The sequence below is a fragment of the Anolis sagrei genome, chromosome X (assembly GCF_037176765.1).
Source record: "Anolis sagrei isolate rAnoSag1 chromosome X, rAnoSag1.mat, whole genome shotgun sequence".
NCBI classification, from domain to species: domain Eukaryota; kingdom Metazoa; phylum Chordata; class Lepidosauria; order Squamata; family Dactyloidae; genus Anolis; species Anolis sagrei.
In genome coordinates this window covers 102708276-102728219 of record NC_090034.1, presented here as the reverse complement: position 1 = coordinate 102728219, position 19944 = coordinate 102708276, and the positions used below count along the sequence as shown (strand labels likewise).

Below are 19944 nucleotides of genomic sequence, written 5' to 3'. Positions count from 1 at the left end.
TCTATGGACAACGCCAGCTCTTCAGCTTAGAAATGGAGATGAGCACCAACTCCCAGAGTGGAACACGACTGGACTTAATGTCAGGGGAATATTAATAACAATAATAACAACAACAACAACAGCGCTCCATGCAGTCATGCTGGCCACATGACCTTGGAGGTGTCTATGGACAACGCCGGCTCTTCGGCTTAGAAATGGAGATGAGCACCAACCCTCAGCGTGGGACACGACTGGACAATGTCAGGGGAATATTAATAACAATAACAACAACAGAGCTCCATACAGTCATGCCGGCCACATGACCTTAGAGGTGTCTATGGACAACGCCGGCTCTTCGGCTTAGACATGGATATGACTACCAACCCACAGCATGGGACACGACTGGACTTAATGTCAGGGGAATATTAATAATAATAACAACAACAACAGCGCTCCATGCAGTCATGCCGGCCACATGACCTTGGAGGTGTCTATGGACAACGCCGGCTCTTCGGCTTAGACATAGAGATGAGCACCAGCTCCCAGAGTCTGACATGATTGGACTTAATGTCCAATAACAACAACAGCGCTCCATGCAGTCATGCCGGCCACATGCCCTTGGAGGTGTCTATGGACAACGCCGGCTCTTCGGCTTAGACATAGAGATGACTACCAACCCACAGCATGGGACACGACTGGACTTAATGTCATGGGAATATTAATAACAATAACGACAACAACAGCAGCACTCCATGCAGTCATGCCGGCCACATGACCTTGGAGGTGTCTATGGACAACGCCGGCTCTTTGGCTTAGAAATGGAGATGAGTACCAACTCCCAGAGGTGGACACAACTGGACTTAATGTCAGGGGAAAGCCTTTACCTAAGACACGAGCAGTTAAAGTGGTGCTAAAGTGAATTAACTCTGCAGTGTAGATACACATTTTTGATACTGGTTTTAGGGGACAGAGCTCCCTACCACCTCGAGCAGTTAAAGTGGTGCTAAAGTGAATTAACTCTGCAGTGTAGACACACCTTTTGAAACTGGTTTTAGGGGACAGAGCTCCCTACCACCTCCCTTTGACTACATCAAGGCCTCTTTTAATAGTATCTCTGGCCCCTTCTATATTGCCATCTAAAATCCACATGATATGCTTAGAACTGGATTATATGGCAGTGTAGACTCATATAATCCAGTTCAAAGTAGATAATCTGGATAATATGGCGGTGCAGATGGGGAAATCAGTCAACACTGGCTCTTAGGGAATGCAGATGGACACATCAATCGTCAATTGATGGAAGATATACAAGTGGTGCCAAAGTGAATTAACTCTGCAGTGTAGACACAACATTTGATACTGGTTTTAGGGGACAGAGCTCCCTAAAACTTTACTGCTTCCCTTTGACCACATCAAGGCCTCTTTTATTAGTATCTCTGGCCCCTTCTACACTGCCATCTAAAATCCACATGATTTGCTTTGAACTGGATTATATGGCAGTGTAGACTTGCATAATCCAGTTCAAAGCAGATAATCTGGATTATCTGCTTTGATAATCTGGATAATATAGTGGTGTGGAAGGGGAAATCAGTCTACACTGGCTTTTGGACACTTCGTGAATGCAGATGGACACATCAACATCAATTAATGTAAGTTATAAAAGTGGAGCCAAACTGAATTAACTCTGAAGTGTAGATGCACCCTTTGATAATGGTTTTTGGGGACAGAGGTCCCTACCACTTCACTGCTTCCCTTTGACCACATCAAGGCCTCTTTTAATAGTATCTACAGTCCCATCTAAAATCCACATTATCTGCTTTGAACTGGATTATATGGCAGTGTAGACTCGCATAATCCAGTTCTAAGCAGATTATCTGATTTGATAATTTATCCTTTGCAGGTCCTGATCAGTTGTGCTTTCTTTAACCATAAGAATAGAGTTTGGGACCCAAACTCTAGTAAGTTCAGGCACGGGCCAACTTGGGCCCTCCAGGTGGTTTTGGACTACAACTCCCACAATTCCTAACAGCCGGTAGGCTGTTAGGAATTGTGGGAGTTGCAGTCCAAAACACCTGGAGGGCCCAAATTGGTCCATATTCCCTTCCAGCCATCTAGTAAGTTCAGGCACGGGCCAACTTGGGCCCTCCAGGTGTTTTGGACTACAACTCCCACAATTCCTAACAGCCGGTAGGCTGTTAGGAATTGTGGGAGTTGTAGTCCAAAACACCTGGAGGGCCCAAGTTGGCCCATATTCCCTTCCAGCCATCAAAGTAGAGAGATACAATTCTTCTTTGTACAATAACAAAAACAATACTAGAAAAGGTCCAAATAAGGTGCTTTGGGAGTTCTAGTTTCAAGGTGTCGAGGATCAAGTCCTCTTTCTCCGTTGGTCAAAGCAAGGGTCTCTGGTTGAGTTGGTTGAGCTTGGCTCTCTCATCGTTGGAGATGTCCGTCTTCGACAGGCCGCCAGACAGGCGCCCGCCCGCGGGCATCCCTGCCTTGACCGCAACGCCGTCGACAATCGGGCCCGCCTCGCCCTTGGCACGGGTGGCGTTGCGGATGAGTTGAACGGCGGCGTCCAAACGGAGGTTGTTGTTGGCCGCGGGTTCCTGAAGACCGGCTGCGGCTTCTCCGGGTTTTCGGTGAAGCCTTCGTGCCATTAGTGCCAACGCCGGGGTTGCCAAGATCAGGACCAAGGCCAGCGGCAGCACCACGTAGAGAAGGTTTGGGCTGCTTCCCCCTAAAAAAAGATAGAGAACCCTATGGTTATAGTTTTGGAAGAGACCCCAAAGGCCATCCAGTCTGACCTGAGAAACACACCATCTAAGTACTCCCAACAGATGGCCGTCCAGTCTCTGCTTCTAGGTCTCCAGAGAGAGAATTTAAAGATTATAGTGTTACAAGAGACCCCCAAAGGCCATCCAGTCTGACCTGAGAAATACACCATCTAAGCACTCCTGACAGATGGCCATCCAGCCTCTGCTTCAAAGCCTCCAGAGAGAGAATTGGAATATTATAGTGTTAGAATAGACCCCCAAAGGCCATCCAGTCTGACCTGCCATGCAGAAATACACCATCTAAGCACTCCCGACACATGGCCGTCCAGCCTCTGCTTCAAGGTCTCCAGAGAATCGAAAGATTATAGTGTTAGAAGAGACCCCCAAAGGCTATCCAGTCTGATCTGACATGCAGAAATACACCATCTAAGCACTACCGAGAGATGGCCATCGAGCCTCTGCTTCAAAGCATCCAGAGAGAGAATCGGAATATTATAGTGTTAGAAGAGACCCTCAAAGGCCATCCAGTCTGACCTGAGAAATACACCATCTAAGCACTCCCGACAGATGGCCGTCCAGCCTCTGCTTCAAGGTCTCCAGAGAGAGAATCGAAAGATTATAGTGTTATAAGAGATCCCCAAAGGCCATCCAGTCTGACCTGCCATGCAGAAATACACCACCTAAGCACTCCCAACAGATGGCCGTCCAGCCTCTGCTTCAAAGCCTCCAGAGAATGGAAAGATTATAGTGTTAGAAGAGATCCCCAAAGGCCATCCAGTCTGAGAAACACACCATCTAAGCACTCCCGACAGATGGCCGTCCAGCCTCTGCTTCAAAGCCTCCAGAGAGAGAATGGAAAGATTATAGTGTTAGAAGAGACCCCCAAAGGCCATCTAGTCTGAGAAACAAACATTCTAAGCATTCCCGACAGAAGGCCGTCCAGCCTCTGCTTCAAGGTCTCCAGGGAGAGAATCGAAAGATTATAGTGTTAGAAGAGACCCCCAAAGGCTATCCAGTCTGACCTGCCATGCAGAAAGACACCATTTAAGCACTCCCGACAGATGGCCGTCCAGCCTCTGCTTCAAGGTCTTCAGGGAGAGAATTGAAAGATTATAGTGTTAGAAGAGACCCCCAAAGGCTATCCAGTCTGAGAAACACACCATCTAAGTACTCCCGAGAGATGGCCATGCAGCCTCTGCTTCAAAACCTCCAGAGAGAGAATGGGAATATTATACTGTTACAAGAGACCCCCAAAGGCCATCCAGTCTGACCTGCCATGCAGAAATACACCATCTAAGCACTCCCGGCAGATGGCCGTCCAGCCTCTGCTGGCCCGGCGCATCCGCGGAGAGAGGGCCTGAGGCGCATTCCCTCCCATACAAATTCCCTCCGGAGAGAGAATGGGAATATTATATTGTTAGAAGAGACCCCCAAAGGTCATTCAGTCTGACCTGCCATGCAGAAATACACCATCTAAGCACTCCCGACAGATGGCCGTCCAGCCTCTGCTTCAGCCTCTGCGACTTCGCCACATTCCCAGGCAGTCTATACGTCACTAGATTTGGAAGGCTTTCTAGTCTAACCTCATTCTACCATGCAGAAAGACACAATCAAAGCTCTCCTGACAGATGGCCATCCGGCTTATGTTAAATTATAGTTGGGGGAGGCCTCAAGAGCTATCCAGTCCAACCTTCTCTATGTATATGTGTCTGTCTGTCTATCTATCTATCTATCTATCTATCTATGTATCAACCCCCTTCTGCCAGGCAGAAAGACACAATTAAAGCCCTCCTGACAGATGGCCATCCAGCTACGGTTGAATAATAGAATCTAGAGTTGGAAGAGACCCCAAAAGACCATCCAGTCCAGCTCCATTCCACCAGGCAAACACAATCAAAGCCCTCCTAACAGACATTCAGACTCTATTGAATTATAGACTCTAGTTGAGAGAGACCCCAAGGGCTCACCAGTCCAACCTTCTGTGTATATGTGTATATATATGTATATGTATATTTGTATGTATGTATGTATATCACATCCTCATTCATCCATCCATCATAGAATCCTAAAGTTGGAAGAGACCCCCAAAGGTCATCCAGTCCAGCCCCTTTCTGCCAGGCAGGAAGGCACAATCGAAGCCCTCCCAACAGATGGCCATTCAATCTCTATTGAATTATAGACTCTAGTTGAGAGAGACCTTCTGTGTATATGTCCATATATATCTTTATATTACATCCCCATCCATCCATCCCAGAATCCTAGAGTTGGAAGGGACCCCCAAAGGTCATCCAGTCCAACCTCTATCTGCTAGATAGAAAGACACAATCAAAGCCCTCCCAACAGATGACCATCCAGCTACTGTTGAATCATAGAAACCAGAGTTGGAAGAGATTACCAAAGGCCATCCAGTCCAGGCCCATTCTGCCAGGCAGGAAGACACAATCAAAGCCCTCCCAACAGATGACCATCCAGCTACTGTTGCATCATAGAAACCAGAGTTGGAAGAGACCCCCAAAGACCATCCAGTCCAGGCCCATTCTGCCAGGCAGGAAGACACAATCAAAGCCCTCCCAACAGATGACCATCCAGCTACTGTTGCATCATAGAAACCAGAGTTGGAAGAGACCCCCAAAGACCATCCAGTCCAGGCCCATTCTGCCAGGCAGGAAGACACAATCAAAGCCCTCCCAACAGATGACCATCCAGCTACTGTTGCATCATAGAAACCAGAGTTGGAAGAGACCCCCAAAGACCATCCAGTCCAGGCACATTCTGCCAGGCAGGAAGACACAATCAAACCCTCCCGACAGATGATCATGCAACCTCTGCTTAAAAGCCTCCAGAGGAAGAGATTCCACCACAAGCCACTCACCTTGACATGCACCATCCAGGCAGGCTTCTTGCAATTTTTGGCAAGTGGTACCTTCAGGGCAGGAGCAGAGATAGGTGCCTTCTCCGGCCAGGCAGCTCGCCCCTTTGGGACACGGGTTTGGGGAGCAGAGATCCCCCGAGATCTGGTATAGACCAAGAAAGAGAGAGGCAGCATGGAAAGGCATGCCATTGCAGCAAGCATGGGCCAACTTGGGCCCTCCAGGTGTTTTGGACTTCAACTCCCACAATCCCTAACGGCCTGAGGCCCCTTCTTTTTCCCCTTCAGCCGCTTAAGCGGCTGAAGGGGAAAAAGAAGGGGCCTCAGGCCGTTAGGGATTGTGGGAGTTGAAGTCCAAAACACCTGGAGGGCCCAAGTTGGCCCATGCCTGGTATAGACTCTAGTTGGAAGAGACCCCAAAGGCCATCCAGTCCAATGTTTACCTCGCAACGAGACCCACTGAACCCCAAAGGACAGCTACACTGGAAAGTCCGGTTTTCTGTCTCTCGGCACTGTCCTCCATGCAAACAGGGGTTGTCTTCACAAGTTCCCAATTGCGTCTCGCACTCAGCACCGGTATATCCCTTCCGGCAGGAGCATCTGGGCTTGCCTCCTCTCACCTGTTGGGAAAAGAAACAGGTAAGTTGTGTTGAAAGCATCAGGGAGGATTTTGGGTAGGACTGATTTCGGAAGCTAAGCTGGGTCGGCCCTGGTCGGCACTTAGATGGGAGATCACTGAGGAAGCTGTCAAGAAGCCCAACGAAAAAAAGGTAAAGGTTTCCCAGAACATTAAGTCCAGTCGTGTCCGACTCTGGGGGTTGGTGCTCATCTCCATTTCTGAGCCGAAGAGCCGGCGTTGTCCGTAGACACCTCCAAGGTCATGTGGCCAGCATGACTGCATGGAGTGCTGTTACCTTCCCCCTGGAGATCCCCCTATTGATCTATTGATATTTGTATGTTTTCAAACTGCTAGGTTGGTAGAAGCTGGGGCTAACAGTGGGAGCTCTTCCCGTTCCCTGGATTCGAACTGCCAACCTTTCAGTCAGCAAGTTCGGCAGCTCAGCAGTTTAACCCGCTGCACCACCAGGGGCTCCTAAGGTCAGCAAACACCACTATTATTATTATTGGGTTGCTGTGAGTTTTGGTTGGAAGAAGCTGGGGCTAACAGTGGGAGCTCACCCCGTTCCCCGGATTCAAACTGCCAACCTTTCGGTCAGCAAGTTCAGCAGCTCAGCACTTTGACCCACTGCAGCACCAGGGGCTCCTAAGGTCAGCAAACACCACTATTATTATTATTGGGTTGCTGTGAGTTTTGGTTGGCAGAAGCTGGGGCTAACAGTGGGAGCTCACCCCGTTCCCTGGATTCGAACTGCCGACATTTCGGTCAGCAAGTTCAGCAGCTCAGCACTTTAACCCGCTGCACCACCAGGGGCTCCTAAGGTCAGCAAACAGCACTATTATTATTATTATTATTGTGTTGCTGTGAGTTTTGGTTGGCAGAAGCTGGGGCTAACAGTGGGAGCTCACCCCGTTCACCAGATTCGAACTGCAAACCTTTCGGTCAGCAAGTTCAGCAGCTCAGCACTTTAACCCGCTGCACCACCAGGGGCTCCTAAGGTCAGCAAACACCACTATTATTATTATTGGGTTGCTGTGAGTTTTCCAGGCTGTCTGACCATGTTCCAGAAGCATTCTCTCCTGACGTTTTGGCCACATCTATGGCAGGCATCCTCAGAGGTTGTGTTTTATAAGGGTGCATCGATGTAGAACTATTATTATTTTATTAGGCTTCATCCACAGTAGAATTATTATTATTTGTTGGAAGATTTTCATGACTGAAATCATTGGGTTGCTGTGAGTTTTCCTAGCTGTATGGCGATATTCCAGAAGCATTCTCTCCTGACGTTTCGCCCACATCCTCAGAGGCTGTGAGGTCTGTTGGAAACGAGGCAAATAAGGTTAATATATCTATGGAATAATGTCCAGGGTGGGTGAAAGAACTCTAGTCTGCTTGAGGCAAGTGTGAATGTTGCAATTGGCCAGCTTGATTAGCAATGAATAGCCTTGAAGCTTCAAAGCCTGGCTGCTTCCTGCCTGGGAGAATCCTTTGTTGGGAGGTCATTCAATGCTAATCAAGCTGGCCGATTGCAACATTGACATTTGCCTCCAACAGACAAGAGTTCTTTCTGCCACCCTGGACATTATTCCACAGATATATAAACCTCACTTGCCTAGTTGCAATTGGCCACCTTGATTAGCATTGGATGGTGTGGCGAGGGAGAGAGACTATTTCCTTATTAAAAACCTCTTTGCTGTCTTATACTGATTCAGTTTCTTCTTTTATATTGGCTGGGACTTTCTGTGTGCTGTTAAACCTTTGTACTTTATATCACAGGCAGTGACACACTCTTGTGTATAACGAAGTAACACAGTTTATTTATAACTTCTGGCTCCAACGCTTGTGGTTACATTTGTGTTTTGTTTCAATCTTGAGGTTTACAGTCAGTATCATTTACCGAGCTCTATTTAACTAACTGCTTCTCTATATTAGAAGTTACTAACACATCTTCATAACTGCTTATTTCTCACAGGTACTAAAAAACCAACTCTCCTCTTCACACATAGATTCCTAACTCATTTTCAAACTCTCTCACTCTAACTGCCTCTTTCAGATCCTTGGCTCCGCCCCTTTGGAATGTTCAGCTCTGCTCTCCCCAACTGTCATTTTGGCCTAGCAGCCTTTTCAAATCCTGGGCCTACGCTAATCTGCATATGACCAATCGGCTTCACATATGTAAATGAATCCTATCTCTGCTGTTGCTACCCTGTCTGTGCCTATTCTTCCCTATCTGCCATATGTAAACATAGAGCTATACACCAAAACTTTAACATAGAGTAGCAATTTCACTACAGATGGCCTTGCAGCTTCAAAGCCTGGCTGCTTCCTGCATGGAGGAATCCTTTGTTGGGAGTTATTAGCTAGCCCTGATTGTTTCATGTGACATTCCACAGGTATATAACCCCCCCCCCCTTTGTTCTATTTCCAACAGACCTCATAACTTCTGAGGATGCCTGCCATAGATGTGGGTGAAATGTCAGGAGAGAATGCTGCTGGGACATGGCCAGACAGCACGGGAAACTCACAGCAACCCAGTGATTCTGGCCATGAAAGCCTTTGACAACACATATGTTGAATTTGTTGAGACTCGATGAGACATCCATTAAAAATTATAGGAAAATGATATAGCAATAAACAAAGTATTGGTAGTTCAATAAACTTTTTCCATGTTTTTATGATGGAACCAATTAGGAAATGATATCGATAACCCAGGAACAGAAATCATGTTACGTAGCGTAATATTAACAATTAATACCTGGCAAGTCCCTCCATTACGGCACTGGATCTGGCAAGCGTTTTCTCCTGTTGAGAAGAGTTCAAAAATAATATATTGTCTATAAAATCCTAATAAACATCAGTGATCAATCAGCCAGTTGGTTAGCTGCCAGTGAAGGAATCATATGGCTTTACTTTCTGTATTAAAATGGCCCAAAGGGACCCTAAAAGTGTGTGTATTTGAGAATTCAGCCAAACCAGGGGAGCCGTCGCTTCACCGTCCATCTGCGACACCAATGAAGTACTTCCTCATTCCCCGCATGCTTGCTGGACATTTTTATGACCTTGTAAATTAGTTAAATCACATATACATGGCAAACATTCAATGCCATAGACACACAACGTATATAAACAGACACACAGAGGCTATTTAACTTTCCAGCTTCATGAGGGTATGTTTCGAATTCCAGCCACTGGGGGAGCTGTTGCTTCACCGCCCACTTGTGACACCGATGGAGTACTTCCTCATTCTTTTGCATGCTGCTGGAGAATTTTATGGCGTAAATTAGTTAAATTAGCCTCCCCACATAAGTGGTACCTAAATTTCCTACTTGAGAGGTGCAACTGTCTTTCGGGCTGCAAAGGTCGACAGCAAGCTACACAAATTGGTCGGGAGCTCACTCCGACCCAGGCTGGCTTTGAACTCATGACCTTTCGCTCAGTAGTGATCTTAATGCAGCTGACTCCCATCCAGCTGTGCCACAGTGCCTTTCCTTTCTTGGCCCAATTTGCAACCCGAATCCCAAATGGAAAGCTGACTTGCTCCAACACTCGGGATCCCATCGGGTCCCACAACCTATGTCTCTTACGGATGTTGCAGTTTGGTCCCTTCCAGCCGTCCAGACAATCGCAGAAATAGCCTCCGATGAGGTTTTTGCAGCTCCGGGAATGTAGGCAGGGGTTCTTCTGGCATTCGTTCACATCTGGAATGAAGGAAGACATAAGCGAGCCAAGCCTCGGCAATGGGGCAGAGTCCTGTTTAGCTTCAGGATCCAACTATGAACGGGATCAATTTCAACAACGACAACAACAGCAGCAGCAGCAACGTTTCCTGCTGTTTTCCTGTTAATTGGGGCTGGAGCCAAAAGGTTTTCAAGATGAAATGTTCATAAGGAACAACATAGACAATCAAAGTGATCCATCTACACTAAGGATGGAAACGCTGCTGCTCTGCAGGGATTGCAACCTCCAGCATTCTGCATAGCTGATGGGATAGGCAATCCAACCTAATGTGCTTTGCTGCAAGATGGCTGTCAGTCATCTCCAAGTCTTGCCATAGTTGTAATTAATTGCCAGTTGTATTGGAAGGTAATGGGGGGAAAATATTCCAAATTCAGAGGAGTTTTTACCGAAAGCGGCACAGAAAGAAGGAGCAAAGCCTCACCGATCTGGCAGGTCTTCCCCATCCACTGTGATGGGCAAAGGCACCTGAAGCCATCTAGATGGTCCTGGCAACTCCCTCCATGGCTGCAGGGCTTTGAGAGGCAGGTCATCACTGCTGCGGGAAGCAAGAGGAACAAAAAACTTCCATCAAACTCCCATTGATTTGCTTCTCATGGGAGAACAGAGTTGCAAAGGGGTCCCATGAGGCTATCTAGTCCAACCCACTGCTCAATGGAGAGTTTCTGTCTAAAGCTTGTCTAGTCTTTTTTGGAATAAGTCAGGTCCAACAACAGAACTTTATTAACTGACTTAATATCCATCTATCTATCTATCTATCTATCTATCTATCTATCTATCTTAAGAATACTTTGCCAAAGATGAGTGACTTAACTTGATGACCCTATTAATGTCCTATATTTGTCTCCATGCGCAGTATTGCATCACTTGTCTGGAAGCTTGAAATCCATCTTTGCTTTTGGATGGCTCAATAATAATAATAATAATAATAATAATAATAATAATTATTATTATTATTATGTATTGTCGAAGGCTTTCATGGCTGGAATCACTAGGTTCTTGTGGGTTTTTTCAGGCTATATGGCCATGTTCTAGTGGCATTTTCTCCTGACGTTTCGCCTGCATCTATGGCAAGCATCTTTGCTTTTGGAAGTGAAATCCATCTTTGCTTTTGGATGGCTCAATAATAATAATAATAATAATAATAATAACAACTATTATAATTATATAATTATAATTATAATAATTATACCACCTTGAGTCGCCTCTGGCTGAGGCGGCTCAGCAGTAAATAAATATATAATATACCCCATTATCTTTGCTTTTGGAAGTGAAATCCATCTTGGCTTTTGGATGGCTCAATAATAATAATAATAATAATAATAATTATTATTATTATTATACAGCCTTGAGTCACTTCCGGCTGAGAAAGGTGGTATAAAAAGCAATCAATCAATCAATCAATCAATCAATCAATAAAATATCCCATTATCTTTGCTTTTGGAAGTGAAATCCATCTTTGCTTTTGGATAGTTCAATAATAATAATAATAATAATAATAATAATAATACCGCGTTGAGTCGCCTCCGGCTGAGAAAAGCGGTATAAAAAAGCAGTAAATAAATAAACAATCAAACAAATAAAATACCCCATTATCTTTTGCTTTTGGAAGTGAAATCCATCTTTGCTTTTAGATGGCTCAATAATAATAATAATAATAATAATAATTATTATTATTATTATTATTATACCGCGTTGAGTCGCCTCTGGCTGAGAAAGGCGGTACAAAAAAGCAGTAAATAAATAAACAAATAAATAAAATACCCCATTATCTTTGGCCCAGATCCATCACGCTCTATCGGAGCCTTTGGGGAACAAACAGGCAAACCAACATACGTAAATACTTTGATTTTCTTTCCCAAATGCCTAATAATTCGCCCGAATGGGAGGCCGCTTACCATCCTGGCACTTCTCTCCGCTCCATCCCGGGAGGCAGGCGCATCGCCATCCGGATGCGCTTCGGAGGCACGTTCCCCCATTGGCACAAAGCTCCAGAGCGCAAGTCGATTCTTTTCCCAAGGATAGAAGAGCTGGCACCATATTCAAAGAAAGAGAACAAAGACAGTTTCAAAACAGCCTGCGCAAGTGACTAGTCCACAATAAGGTAAATTCACTCACTTTGGATCTTGAATGAGCCATTGGTTGGTGCAAAAAATCCATTAGCTATTCTATTTGATATATATTTTTAGGTTCTAAACAAGATATGGGCAAACTTTGGCCCTCCAGGTGTTTTGGACTACAACTCCCACAATTCCTATCCATTGTAATGATAGATATTAGAAATAGTCATTGTGTGGTTATGGATGTCACAGTTATGAATGGTCCCATTAGAAATACACATGGCACTCTGGATGTGGGTCTTTGGATAGGGGTGGACTACAGCTCCCATCATCCTGCACCAATCCCTGCTGAAAGTCCGCCGGTATTTTAAGTTGAGTCGCCTAAGGGCTGAGAACAGCGGTATACAAATAAAGTAAATAAATAAATAAATATGGTCAAGATCAGTGGCCATAACACGTTTCTCTGGGTGTTGGTTGACTATAAGTCCCATAATCCTTAGTCAATCCCCTGTCCCCAAACCCCACCAGTATTTTAAGTCGCCCACAATGGTTATATGTGTCAAGTTTGTTAAAGATCCATCATCTGTGACCATGAATCACAGTTCTCTGGGTATTGGTGGACTATAAGTCCCATCATCCTTGGTCAATCCACGGTCTCCAAACCCCAGCTGTATTTTAAGTCCATCGCAATGGTTATATGTGCCAACTTTGGTCAAGATACATGATTCATAGTTCTCTGGGTGTTAGTGGACTCTAAGTCCCATCATCCTTGCTCGATTCCCTGCCTCCAAACCACACCTGTATTTTAAGTTGGTCATCATGGTTATATGTGCCAAGTTTGCTAAAGATCCATCATCTGTGGCCATGATTCGTAGTTCTCTGGGTGTTGGTGGACTATAAGTCCCATCATCCATGCTCAATTCCCCACTCTCAAACCACACCTGTATTCTAAGTTGGTCATCATGGTTATATGTGCCAAGTTTGCTAAAGATCCATAATCTGTGACCATGATTCACAGTTCTCTGGGTATTGGTGGACTAAAAATCCCATCATCCTTGGTCAATCCCCTGTTCCCAAACCCCACCAGTATTTTAAGTCAATTGCTATGGTTATATGTGCCAAGTTTGGTTAAGATCCATCATCTGTGTCCATGATTCACAGATTTCTGGGTGTTGGTGGACTATAAGTCCCATCATCCTTGCTCGATCCCCCGCCTCCAAACCACACCTTTATTTTAAGTTAGTCACAATGGTTATATGTGCCAAGTTTGGTCAAGATCCATCATCTGTGGCCATGATTCACAGTTCTCTGGGTGTTGGTGGGCTATAAGTCCCATTATCCTTGTTCAATTCCCTGTCCCCAAACCCCACCAGTATTTTAAGTTGGTCACGGCGGTTATATGTGCCAAGTTTGGACTGTGAAGCAACAGCTCCCCCGGTGGCCGGAATTTGAAGCATATCCTCATGAAGCTGGAAAGTTAAATAGCCTCTGTGTGTCTGTTTATATATGTTGTGTGTCTATGGCATTGAATGTTTGTGATGTATATGTACATTGTGATCTGCTCTGAGTCCCCTGCGGGGTGGGAAGGAAGGAATATAAATACTGTAAATAATAATAATAATAATAATAATAATAGACTTTGGAAAATTACATCCCACATGACTCCATAACATTGGAGGCTAATTTAACTAATTTACAACGCCATAAAATTCTCCAGCAGCATGCAAAAGAATGAGGAAGTACTCCATCAAGGGAGGAATATAAATACTGTAAATAATAATAATAAAAGACCTTGGAAAACTACATCCCACATGACTCCATAACATTGGAGGCTAATTTAACTAATTTACAACGCCATAAAATTCTCCAGCAGCATGCAAAAGAATGAGGAAGTACTCCATCAAGGGAGGAATATAAATACTGTAAATAATAATAATAAAAGACCTTGGAAAACTACATCCCACATGACTCCATAACATTGGAGGCTAATTTAACTAATTTACAACGCCATAAAATTCTCCAGCAGCATGCAAAAGAATGAGGAAGTACTCCATCAAGGGAGGAATATAAATACTGTAAATAATAATAATAAAAGACCTTGGAAAACTGCATCCCACATGACTCCATAACATTGGAGGCTAATTTAACTAATTTACAACGCCATAAAATTCTCCAGCAGCATGCAAAAGAATGAGGAAGTACTCCATCAAGGGAGGAATATAAATACTATAAATAATAATAAAAGACTTTGAAAAACTACATCCCACATGACTCCATAACATTGGAGGATAATTTAACTAATTTACAATGCCATAAAATTCTCCAGCAGCATGCAAAAGAATGAGGAAGTACTCCGTCAGTGTCACAAGTGGACGGTGAAGCAACAGCTCCCCCGGTGGCCGGAATTCAAAACATACCCTCATGAAGCTGGAAAGTTAAATAGCCTCTGGGTGCCTATCTATATATGTTGTGTCTATGGCAATGAATGTTTGCAATGTATATGTGCATTGTGATCCGCTGTGTGTCCCGTGGGGTGAGAAGGGCGGAATATAAATACTGTAAATAATAATAATAAAAGACCTTGGAAAACTACATCCCACATGAGTCCATAACACTGGAGGCTAATTTAACTAATTTGCAACGCCATAAAATTCTCCAACAACATGCAAAAGAATGAGGAAGTACTCCATCAAGGGAGGAATATAAATACTGTAAATAATAATAAAAGACCTTGGAGAACTACATCCCACATGACTCCATAACATTGGAGGATAATTTAACTAATTTACAATGCCATAAAATTCTCCAGCAGCAGTGCAAAAGAATGAGGAAGTACTCCATCGGTGTCACAAGTGGATGGTGAAGCAACAGCTCCCCCAGTGGCCGGAATTCGAAACATACCCTCATGAAGCTGGAAAGTTAAATAGCCTCTGTGTGTCTGCTTATATATGTTGTGTGTCTATGGTATTGAATGTTTGTGATGTATATGTACATTGTGATCTGCTCTGAGTCCCCTGCGGGGTGGGAAGGAAGGAATATAAATACTGTAAATAATAATAATAAAAGACCTTGGAAAACCACATCCCACATGACTCCATAACATTGGAGGCTAATTTAACTAATTTACAATGCCATAAAATTCTCCAGCGGCATGCAAAAGAATGAGGAAGTACTCCATCAAGGGAGGAATATAAATACTGTAAATAATAATAATAAAAGACCTTGGAAAACTACATCCTGCATGACTCCATAACATTGGAGGCTAATTTAACTAATTTACGATGTCATAAAATTCTCCAGCAGCATGCAAAAGAATGAGGAAGTACTCCATCAAGGGAGGAATATAAATACTGTAAATAATAATAAAAGACCTTGGAAAACTATATCCGACATGACCCCATAACATTGGAGGATAATTTAACTAATTTACAATGCCATAAAATTCTCCAGCAGCAGTGCAAAAGAATGAGGAAGTACTCCATCGGTGTCACAAGTGGACGGTGAAGCAACAGCTCCCCCAGTGGCCGGAATTTGAAACATACCCTTATGAAGCTGGAAAGTTAAATAGCCTCTGTGTGTCTGTCTGTATATGTTGTGTGTCTATGGCACTGAATGTTTGCTATGTATATGTGCATTGTGATCCGCTGTGTGTCCCGTGGGGTGAGAAGGGCGGAATATAAATACTGTAAATAATAATAGTAAAAGACCTTGGAAAACCGCATCCCACATGACTCCATAACATTGGAGGCTAATTTAACTAATTTACAACGCCATAAAATTCTCCAGCAGCATACAAAAGAATGAGGAAGTACTCCATCAAGGGAGGAATATAAATACTGTAAATAGTAATAATAAAAGACCTTGGAAAACTACATCCGACATGACTCCATAACATTGGAGGCTAATTTAACTAATTTACAATGCCATAAAATTCTCCAGCAGCATGCAAAAGAATGAGGAAGTACTCCATCAAGGGAGGAATATAAATACTGTAAATAATAATAATAAAAGACCTTGAAGAACTACATCCCACATGACTCCATAACATTGGAGGCTAATTTAACTAATTTACAACGCCATAAAATTCTCCAGCAGCATGCAAAAGAATGAGGAAGTACTCCATCAAGGGAGGAATATAAATACTGTAAATAATAATAATAAAAGACCTTGGAAAACTACATCCCACATGACTCCATAACATTGGAGGCTAATTTAACTAATTTACAACGCCATAAAACTCTCCAGCAGCATGCAAAAGAATGAGGAAGTACTCCATCAAGGGAGGAATATAAATACTGTAAATAATAATAATAAAAGACCTTGGAAAACTACATCCCACATGACTCCATAACATTGGAGGGTAATTTAACTAATTTACAACGCCATAAAATTCTCCAGCAGCATGCAAGAGAATGAGGAAGTACTCCATCAAGGGAGGAATATAAATACTGTAAATAGTAATAATAAAAGACCTTGGAAAACTACACCCCCCATGACTCCACAGCAGTGAACCAAGGCAATTCAAGTACATGCATTTCACAGCACCCCAAGTTTTTCCTTTCCATCGCTGGAAGCTTTGGCGTTGTTTGCTTTTCAAAAAGGAATTCAAAGGGTTTTGAAAACTGATGATTACTTTTTGGTGCTCACCGTTCTCACAGTTCCGGCCGCTGAAACCCTCCAGGCAGAGGCACTCGTACTCGTTGGGCTCCTTGTTGGCACAGGTGCCTCCGTTTTGGCATGGGGAATGCGACCCACAATAGTTCAGATCTAGACAAAGTTGAGGGAAATAAAATCAGCAAGCAGTTTATTGTGGAATATAAGTAGGCAAAGCAGTAAAAAGAAAAAGCAGTAAAAATCCAAAATCCAAGAAAATCCAGGAATTTTAAAGTTCCTGGATTGTCTTGGATTTTGGATTTTTACAGGTCCATTAGTACATAGGAGGGTTGAATGAAAAGTAACGCCTCCACCTTCGTAACCCCTCAACAGACGGCAGTACTGGTATGCAGCAGGTACTGGCTTGTTCAGTAGACTCTCCTCTACAGTTCCATTTTGGCGGGAAGCCTTAGCATTGAACGGTTGTGTTGTTAAAGTGAAAGGTAATGCCTCCACCTTCGTAACTCCTCAACGGATGGCAGTACTGGTATGCGGCAGGTACTGGCTTGTTTAGTAGACTCTCCTCTACAGTTCCATTTTGGCGGGAAGCCTTAGCATTGAATGGTTGTGTTGTTAAAGTGAAAAGTAATGCCTCCACCTTCGTAACTCCTCAACAGATGGCAGTACTGGTATGCAGCAGGTACTGGCTTGTTCAGTAGACTCTCCTCTACAGTTCCATTTTGGTGGGAAGCCTTAGGATTCAACGGTTGTGTTGTTAAAGTGAGAGGTAATGCCTCCACCTTCGTAACTCCTCAACGGATGGCAGTACTGGTATGCGGCAGGTACTGGCTTGTTCAGTAGACTCTCCTCTACAGTTCCATTTTGGCGGGAAGCCTTAGCATTGAACGGTTGTATTGTTAAAGTGAAAAGTAATGCCTCCCCCTTCGTAACTCCTCAACGGATGGCAGTACTGGTATGCGGCAGGTACTGGCTTGCTCAGTAGACTCTCCTCTACAGTTCCATTTTGGCAGCAAGCCTTAGCATTGAATGGTTGTGTTGTTAAAGTGAAAAGTAATGCCTCCACCTTCGTAACTCCTCAACAGATGGCAGTACTGGTATGCAGCAGGTACTGGCTTGTTCAGTAGACTCTCCTCTACAGTTCCATTTTGGTAGGAAGCCTTAGCATTCAACGGTTGTGTTGTTAAAGTGAAAAGTAATGCCTCCACCTTCGTAACTCCTTAACGGATGGCAGTACTGGTATGCAGCAGGTACTGGCTTGTTCAGTAGACTCTCTTCTACAGTTCCATTTTGGCGGGAAGCCTTAGCATTGAACGGTTGTGTTGTTAAAGTGAAATGTAATGCCTCCACCTTCGTAAACCCTCAACAGATAGCAGTATTGGTATGCGGCAGGTACTGGCTTGTTCAGTAGACTCTCCTCTACAATTCCATTTTGGTGGGAAGCCTTAGCATTGAACAGTTGGGTTGTTAAAGTGCGAAGTATGGAATCCTGCGCAGACGGTCGGTCAATGTGACTTAAGCAACGTGCAGTCATTGAATTCTTGACAGCAGAAGGTGTCACCCCAAAGGAGATTCATCAGAGAATGCAAGCTGTTGATGGATTATCTTGGGTTTTGAATTTTATTTATTTATTTTATTGTTGTTTTGTATTTTATTTTATTTTGCTGTATTGTATCTTTGGGCTTGGCCTCATGTTAGCCACCCCAAGTCCCCTCTGGGGAGTTAGAGGTGGAGTATAAATAAAGATTATTGTAATTATAAACCCTTCATAAACCCTTTCTGGCCACTGGGGGAGCTGTCGCTTCACTGTCTGCTTCTCACACAGATGGAGTACTTCCTCATTCTTTTGCATGCTGCTGGAGATTTTTATGGTGTCGAAAATTAATTAAACGGTTCAGGACCTGCCTATCTTTGTGACCGCATCTTCCACTACAAGCCCACACGGTCTTTAAGATCTTCTGGGGAGGTTCTTCTCTCGCTCCCATCCCCGCCTCAGGCGCAGTTGGTGGGGACGAGGGAAAGGGCATTCTCGGTGGTGGCCTCTCGTCTCTGGAACTCCCTCCTCAGGGAGATTTGGCTGGTACCCTCCCTATCCACATTCTGTAAGGCCCATGTAAGCCACCCCAAGTCCCTTCTTCTTCTTCTACTTCTTCTTCTTCTTCTTCTTCTTCTTCTACTTCTTCTTCTTCTACTTCTTCTTCTTCTTCTACTTCTTCTTCTTCTTCTTCTTCTACTTCTTCTTCTTCTACTTCTTCTTCTTCTACTTCTTCTTCTTCTTCTACTTCTTCTTCTTCTACTACTTCTTCTACTTCTTCTACTTCTTCTACTACTACTACTTCTTCTACTACTACTACTTCTTCTACTACTACTTCTTCTACTTCTTCTTCTTCTCCTTCTTCTACTACTACTACTTCTTCTTCTACTACTTCTACTTCTTCTTCTTCTACTTCTTCTTCTTCTACTTCTTCTTCTTCTCCTTCTTCTACTACTACTACTACTACTACTACGACTACTACTTCTACTCCTCCTTCTCCTTCTTCTTCTTGTACTACTACTTCTTCTTCTACTACTTCTTCTACTTCGTCTTCTTCTACTACTTCTTCTTCTACTTCTTCTTCTACTTCTATTACTTCTTCTACTTCTTCTTCTACTTCTTCTTCTTCTACTTCTTCTACTTCTTCTACTTCTTCTTCTACTTCTACTACTACTTCTACTACTACTTCTACTACTACTTCTACTACTACTACTTCTTCTACTACTTCTTCTACTACTTCTACTTCTTCTACTACTTCTTCTTCTACTACTTCTACTTCTTCTTCTTCTACTTCTTCTTCTTCTACTTCTTCTTCTTCTTCTTCTTCTTCTACTACTACAACGACGACTACTTCTACTTCTTCTACTCCTCCCTCTCCTTCTTCTACTTCTACTACTTCTTCTTCTTCTACTTCGTCTTCTTCTACTTCGTCTTCTTCTACTTCGTCTTCTTCGTCTTCTTCTACTTCTTCTTCTACTACTTCTACTTCTACTTCTTCTACTTCTACTTCTACTTCTACTTCTACTTCTACTTCTACTTCTACTTCTACTTCTATTCTTCTTCTTCTTCTTCTTCTTCTTCTTCTTCTTCTTCTTCTTCTTCTTCTTCTTCTTCTTCTTTCCAAAGGCCAAAACTGACAGGAAAGTTTTGTCACTTTCCCACTAGTTAACGGTTTATTATCTTTCTTTGGTTGTAAACGAGCAGAGCACCTGAGATTCTGAAAGTTCTATTTACTAAAACTTTGCTATCTGTTCGAGGTT

The 19944-nt window shown here is 43.6% G+C and overlaps 1 protein-coding gene across 1 annotated transcript in view; it reads right to left on the bottom strand.

Annotated features, from left to right (window-relative positions):
* Window positions 1–1997: 1997 nt before the first annotated feature.
* The window catches only part of LOC137094871 (protein jagged-1-like), a 42206-nt gene continuing 24259 nt past the window's right edge, over window positions 1998–19944 (bottom strand). The window contains exons 7-14 of the mRNA XM_067460790.1: window positions 16687–16806; window positions 11878–12009; window positions 10404–10517; window positions 9829–9942; window positions 9000–9046; window positions 6069–6245; window positions 5629–5770; window positions 1998–2719 (exon numbers count right to left, since the gene is read on the bottom strand). Of these exons, the coding sequence (XP_067316891.1) occupies window positions 2370–2719; window positions 5629–5770; window positions 6069–6245; window positions 9000–9046; window positions 9829–9942; window positions 10404–10517; window positions 11878–12009; window positions 16687–16806 (1196 nt within the window). The 3' untranslated portion in view covers window positions 1998–2369. The remainder of the gene's footprint in view (window positions 2720–5628; window positions 5771–6068; window positions 6246–8999; window positions 9047–9828; window positions 9943–10403; window positions 10518–11877; window positions 12010–16686; window positions 16807–19944) is intronic.